The following is a 6,660-nucleotide window of genomic DNA, read 5'->3' on the forward strand; positions in this document are numbered from 1 at the left end:
GGTTACACAGCAGAAAGGCCAGGCTACTAATTGCACCAGTTAGTCCTGATGTAAGCCGTCGATGTAAATCAACGGTAGTATCACAGCTAGCCGGATATAATGATGCAGCAAGGTATTAGGACACCGCTTGTACTTTACAGACATCTGCTAAGGTGCATAAGAAAATTACCTGAAGAGATGCAAAATCACTACAAGCATCATGTGAGGCAGGTAATTATATGGCTAAGGGGAGATACTTCTATCTGCTCGAGTTCCGGGTATTTGCCTATTTGCAAACCCGCAACCCTGAGGGCATAGGACACTCTTGAGATTTTGGTCTCATATATATGCACCAACACAAAATATCTCACCTTTTAGTGCAAGCTTTTAGGGGTCAAATAAACCTAAGTTGAGCTACCACAAAATTAGTCTTCTTTGGGGGTTTATTCAAATTCACCCCCCTTATCGCTTATCCCCTTCATGGCGTACATGATTCTGGTCAATTCCAGAGCAAATCCTCTACCTCTGTGTTGTGAAGCCACTGTCAACATTCAGGACAGTATAAATTGATTTGAATTCATGTTCATCAGTCTATTTTTTCACCTGAAACATTATTCTCACAGTGCCTCTCTCTACCCAGGTAAGCTTATATAAAAGGGTATTGGTGAAGTTAATGCTAGGGTGTCACTTTGCAATGGACTAGCTTCCCAATCAAGGGGAAGTAGAAGTGCTCCTGGTCACTTCATGCCACAGAAACCAGGATAAGCTCCGGCCTGATGGGCCACTTGGCCCAGTACAGACTATACTTCGTTCAAACTTGGATGCTAACAATTTTGTACTCGTAGAACAAGTTGCTTTTGACGCGCAAAATAAAAGTCGAGAAATAAAAGTCATAAAATTTTCACAATACAGGCTATCTTCACCACAAAATTACTTTTGCAATCTATTATATTTTATTTTTCTTACCTTGGTTTTACTCGTGGGGATTATCTGGTATGTGTAACTCACATTCACAATGGGTGAATACCTCATTTTTCACACCTGTATTCTATCGCTAATGCGATTCTTGTTGATCGAATTTTTTTCGTTACGTTCACTATCACCTGAGTGGCCTTAACTCTTTGCTCTGTTTCCGTGTTAACTGTATTGCTTGTCCTTGTCATGTACACTTCGTCTGACATTATGGCGCTTTTGTCATACCTTGAAATAAGAAAACCCTAACTTGTTCAAGTTCGTTAGCTGTTTCAACCTCGCAACTGGTCAAATGGCACAATAGATGCCATGGACCACTTGGCCCAATGCAGACTTAACTTCTTTTATTATGATCTTTAGAGCTACGCAAGTCATTGTGATGAAACTGACCCTAAAAGAGTACAACAGATCATTGACAGAGCTATTCAGGATGCAGACTGGCTTATGAAAAAGGTCAGTGCATTGACTCGTAAGAAATACTGAGACAACAACAACAACAACAACCTTTATTCGCTCTTGTACTTAACAACAATTATATATATAACTATCACAAACACACACACTCTTAAAATAAAACATACAAATATTGAGCCTGGAGGCTAAATAACTGGGAAGTTTTTGAGTTAGCCTACAGTTACATTAAGTTACTTCTGAATGAATCAAGGGGAGCAAAGCTAAAAAAATAAATAAATAAATAAATAAATTCTTATAAGTAGTGTTTTTGAAAAACATTTCAGAATAAAAACTAGCGCCGGTAAAAAACGACGTTTCAATCTCTCTGAGATCATTTTCAAGCTGAAGAAAAAACAAATGAAATATACATATATAAGTACAAATTAGGAGGTGAGAATGTCAAACGATAAAATATGTAAATACAAGCGCTAAAATGTAAGTGTTAAAATGATAAAATACTATAAAAAAAAACCTATTCAAATAACTTTGCACGGATTGAATCTGACTGTTTGTTCAAGGTTGGCTTAAGCTCCTTTATAAAGAGCATTTCGTAGATCAGGCAGTCGAATTTACTTTGGCACTTTCTCAAGATCTTAAAATCATGATATATGTCACTTGGGACTGTTCCATGCTGCTCTTTGATGTGATTCCCGATTGACAAAGGATCGTCTTCAACACTTACATTTTAGCACTTGTATTTACATATTTTATCGTTTGACATTCTCACGCCCTAATTTGTACTTATATATGTATGTTTCATTCGTTTTTTCTTCAACTTGAAAATGATCTCAGAGAGATAAAAACGTCGTTTTTTACCGCTAGTTTTTATTCTGAAATAAATAAATAAATAAATATTAAATAAATAAATGAATTTGGAAAGTAGATCTTAGGACAAGGTTTCAAAGTGTTGTTCTGAGACGGGGCTGTCATTAAGTTTTGAGTCACCTATAGCCTTTTTCTCCACATCTGTAGCAAACTTGTTACTTTGTGGGTGAATTCTTTCAACAACAGGCACTTTTACCTGCAGCATCAAGGGAAAATCAAGCATACTCAGCTGTAGCAGTTGTTGCGGGTTACGGCCCTTTGAATGACAGCTCTGTGAGAGATAGTATTGATCCGGAATGAAACATTTTTTTATTTATAATGATAACAAGAAATGGTTATCATTACTATAATCTTGAAACACTGTTCTCAATGACCTTAGGATGATTTACTGTCAAGTTGTAAATTATTTAAGGTTTTCGCCTTGGGGGGAGGTGGGGGGAACTCCCATGTGAACAGGTCAGGAATACTTGTTGCTTCACTTAGGAGTATAAAATCAAGGATTCTGGTCTCACTTAGGCTTTTCAGGACAAAATACTACTACTTTTAGCTTTTTAGGGTTGCGCTCGAAGAAATAAAAAACACTGAAAGAAGGTCATGTCCTGGAAACTTTTAATCTGAACTTGAAATCTCAGATAAGTCACAAGGTCTCATTATTTTTTTGTGGGTTTTTTTTTTCTGCCTCTGGGTCTAAAATCTTTCAAGTCTCAGTGGTATTTGGTGAGCAAATATGTTACATTTACTTTTATTACAAAAGGCCATTCGATAGTAATTTGCTACTAAATGTTCCTTCACAGTACCAGCGGTGATGTCCAAAGTGCATTGCATCATTTGGTGAATATGAAGAAGACGCTTGTTTCAGAGAAGAATATATTGCAGCCTCTTTGGTCTCCATTTAATTGGAGACCAAATGAAAACAAAAGAAAAGCATTGAGTTAAACAGAACAATTCCAGGATGATATGCTGCTACCTAAAAGACTTGAATATATCATCAAATAACTGATTTGCAGTTAGAAAACAAAACAATTGTACAAAGTTTAAGTAGTTCGCCCTTCTGGCAACATTTAAATAGGTATCGATTCATGCTCCAGTGCGCATCATCTGGAGTCTGGAGAGCATGAATGAAAGAGAAGAGTCACTCAAGGTATAGTCAAGACCAACTCTATTTCAATTTTCTGAAAATTTGGTGAAACTGGGACAGGGAATTTATTTTGTTATCCCCGAAAAAGGTTCTCAGATCAAGAGCTTACAGACAGAAGAAATACAGTTACCACACTTGTTTCATTTAAAACTTGATTTATTTATGAAGATACACTGAGAGTGTATCTCAAACGGTGTACTGGGTTGGATTTAAAAGTCGAATTCTAACGCGTTACAAAATAACTTTCTTTTTAACAAAAGCTTTAACAATTTTGCTGCACAACCAGCCAACTATAATATTACGTCCTCTACATGTTTTATTAATCTTTGGTAGCACTTTTTTCACTTTCTCCTCTTCCTATTCCTCTTCGTGTTCCCGTGTAACATTCACTTCGTCCTCTTACTTGTCCGCTTCTTGTTCTCCTTCCTTGACGTTCGCAGTCACTTGCCCTTCTCTAACTTCCCCATCGTCTTGCTCTTCCTCTTCTTTAACCTTCACCTGTTTTTGGTCGTCATCGTCATCTTCATTATCGTCGTCGTTGTCTTCTTTATCTTCATCGTCATCTTTCGCTTTCTCGTACCCTTCTATTTTCCGCTGTTGATTTGCAGGAATCCTCGTAATGACAGCTAAACTGCCCTCTTTCTGTCTCTCTTCATTTTCATCATCGTTACCAACATCATCAACTTCAACATCAACATCACCACCGTCACCGTCATAGGTATCGTCCTCGCCATCACGACTGCCGTCATTACCATCACCACCATCACCAATACCGTCGTCATCATAATCACCATTACCACTGCCACCTATTTATCATCACCATCACCACTACAGAGGAAGCCACCTCCACAGTTATCATGATCACCGTCACCATCACCACTGTTATCGTCATCATCATCATCTTCCTCTCCCTTCTCTTTCTTTTTGTACTCTTTCATTTTCTCTTCTTGATTTTCAAGAACCCTTCTGTTGACAGTTAAAATGTCCTCTTTATATTCCACTTCACTCTCATCACCTACATCTTCCCCACTGTCATGACCTCCACTGTCACCATCACCACTGCCGTCGTCATCATCATCATTATCATCACCATCTCCACTGTCATTGTCACCATCATTATCGTCGTTTTTCTTCTCTTCCTTACGGTACTCTCCCCTCTTCTCTTCTTGACTTGTGAGAACCTTTCTAATCACAGTTAAAATGTCCTTTTCATGCTCCACTACTTGGGTGTCATTTTGTTTCTTGTGATGTTTCTTGATGTTTCTTGTTATGTGTCTTGTGATTTCTTGTGATTTTTGGTGCCAAGTTTCAAGAACACTGCTTCAATATTTCTAGAGATATCGTTTATTCAGTATTTTACCATTTTTAGTTGCAAACAATATGACGTCCTCATTGCTCTAATTTGCATAATAGAAAACGTCAATATCTCTAAAACGAAAAAAGATATTTCAAAAAGAAAAACGCCATTCTTCTGTATTTTGAAAGGCCTTTCAAATGAGCAGAAATTATTTTTCATGTCATATGCACTTTGAAAAGTTTTATGTTTTGTATTAATTCTTTTGTCCTCGTTCAGACCTTTGGATTTTCTTGAAAGATATTCTATCGTCTTAACCTATTCGGTGGATATATGTGTATTTTCCTCATCCCCATATAAATACTGTCAAACGCGTTGCTCCACACTCCATGCTAACCGAAGAAGCTAAGCGTCCGCGCTCTGCACAACCCAGTTGCTATGCGACGGCGTTGTACACAAGCCCGTATCTGTGGGTTTTCATTGCGGGAGACAGATAGCTTGCAATGTTTATAAGATAAGGGTAATAATGACTGCTAGGGAGTAATCGTCTAGTTTATATCTCTGGCCAGTTCAAAGTATTAGTTCGTTCTCTACCTTTCCCCTGTTAAGTCGCTAATCCGAATTTAGTTTTTTTGTATTTGTTCAATAATTTAACTTGCCATAGTTTTTTTAATTGGAAACACTTACGGCCCCTAGAGGAGCGTTAAATGGCACTTTGCGATGGACTAGCATCCCAATCAAGGGGGAGTAGAAATGCCTCTAGTCACTTCGTGCCACAGACCAGGATAAGCTCCGGCCTGATGGGCCACCTGGCCCAATGCAGACTTCTTTTAAAAAACGTAACATTTTTGTACTCGTAGAACGGACGCGCAAAATAAAAGTCGAGAAAAGTTCAACACTTCGAAAAAATTTTCACAAGACGGGTTATCTTCACCACATAGTCACTTTTGCAATCTATTTTTCTCTAATTTTTCTTACCTTGGTTTTATTCGTGGGGATTATTTGGTACGCGTAGGTCACGTTCAATATGGGTGGTCCATTCGTCGTTTCAACGTGTATAAATTCGAAATACCTAACTTTTTCGCGCTTGTATCCTATCGATAATGCGATTCTTGTTGATCAATTTTTTTTCCTTACGTTCACTATCACCTGAGTGACCTTATTTCCGTTTTAATTGAATTGTTTGTCCTTGTCATGTACACTTCGTCTGACATTATGGCACCTTTGTCGTCCTTTGAAATAACAAAACTCTAGCTTGTTCAAGCTCGCTAGCTGCTTCAACCTCACAAACGGTCAAACGACACAACAGATGCCATTGTTTCATCATATCTTCGAAACACATTTCTCCTCGCGCTTGTAGCTGAATTTGCGCGCGCCGAAAGTTTTGCTTTCAAGTCGACAAAATCTGCTCATTTCCAATAAGTAATGCAAGACCGACACTTTGATCAACCTAGTTTTACAAACGTTACTGCACTCATTATGGTTTGTTTTGAAGCCATTCAAGGCAACTTAATCCAATATTAAGGTACAAGTTCAGTCACACGCCAGTTACTAACGTTCATCACAGTACATGCGTATTGCTCATTAGTAGATTAATTCAACTTGCACACCAATGTTGCAATCTAAGCTATCGTTAACCTGCATAAAAAACAAACCATCCCCCGAAAGTGACATTGTAAAATTGTGGCAGCTAATGAATCCGGAATGCAGAAATCCCCCAAAAGAAACGAGCCCACCCCACTCCCCTCCCGAAATTAGCGAGACCAGGGTTCAGTAATATATTTATTTTTCAAATCAATAGTCAAGGAAAAGTTGCGTATTGCAAATTGATAAATACCCGAGAAATACCAGAGGACAAACGTGGGAGCAAGTTCCAAGTAAAGGTTTGGGTGATAACTCTTTCCTCGTTATTAAGCGTGAATTTGCAGGGCTCGATGCATTACCCAAAGCCGCACCTTAGCTTGCTATTATATGACAGAAGCGCTAAAATAGCCCAATG

At 38.2% G+C, this 6,660-nt stretch overlaps 1 protein-coding gene across 1 annotated transcript; it reads left to right on the plus strand.

Annotated features, from left to right (window-relative positions):
* Positions 1–94: 94 nt before the first annotated feature.
* Positions 95–6,592, plus strand: LOC145463981 (LYR motif-containing protein 9-like). Its single transcript, XM_081447780.1, has 3 exons — positions 95–210; positions 1,312–1,404; positions 3,024–6,592. Exons 1-3 carry the CDS (start codon positions 100–102, stop codon positions 3,033–3,035), a joined length of 216 nt encoding a protein of 71 aa, XP_081303906.1. The 5' UTR covers positions 95–99; the 3' UTR covers positions 3,036–6,592.
* Positions 6,593–6,660: the final 68 nt, after the last annotated feature.

This window comes from Orbicella franksi, chromosome 12 (assembly GCF_964199315.1).
Source record: "Orbicella franksi chromosome 12, jaOrbFran1.1, whole genome shotgun sequence".
In the NCBI taxonomy this organism is placed as follows: Eukaryota; Metazoa; Cnidaria; class Anthozoa; order Scleractinia; family Merulinidae; genus Orbicella; species Orbicella franksi.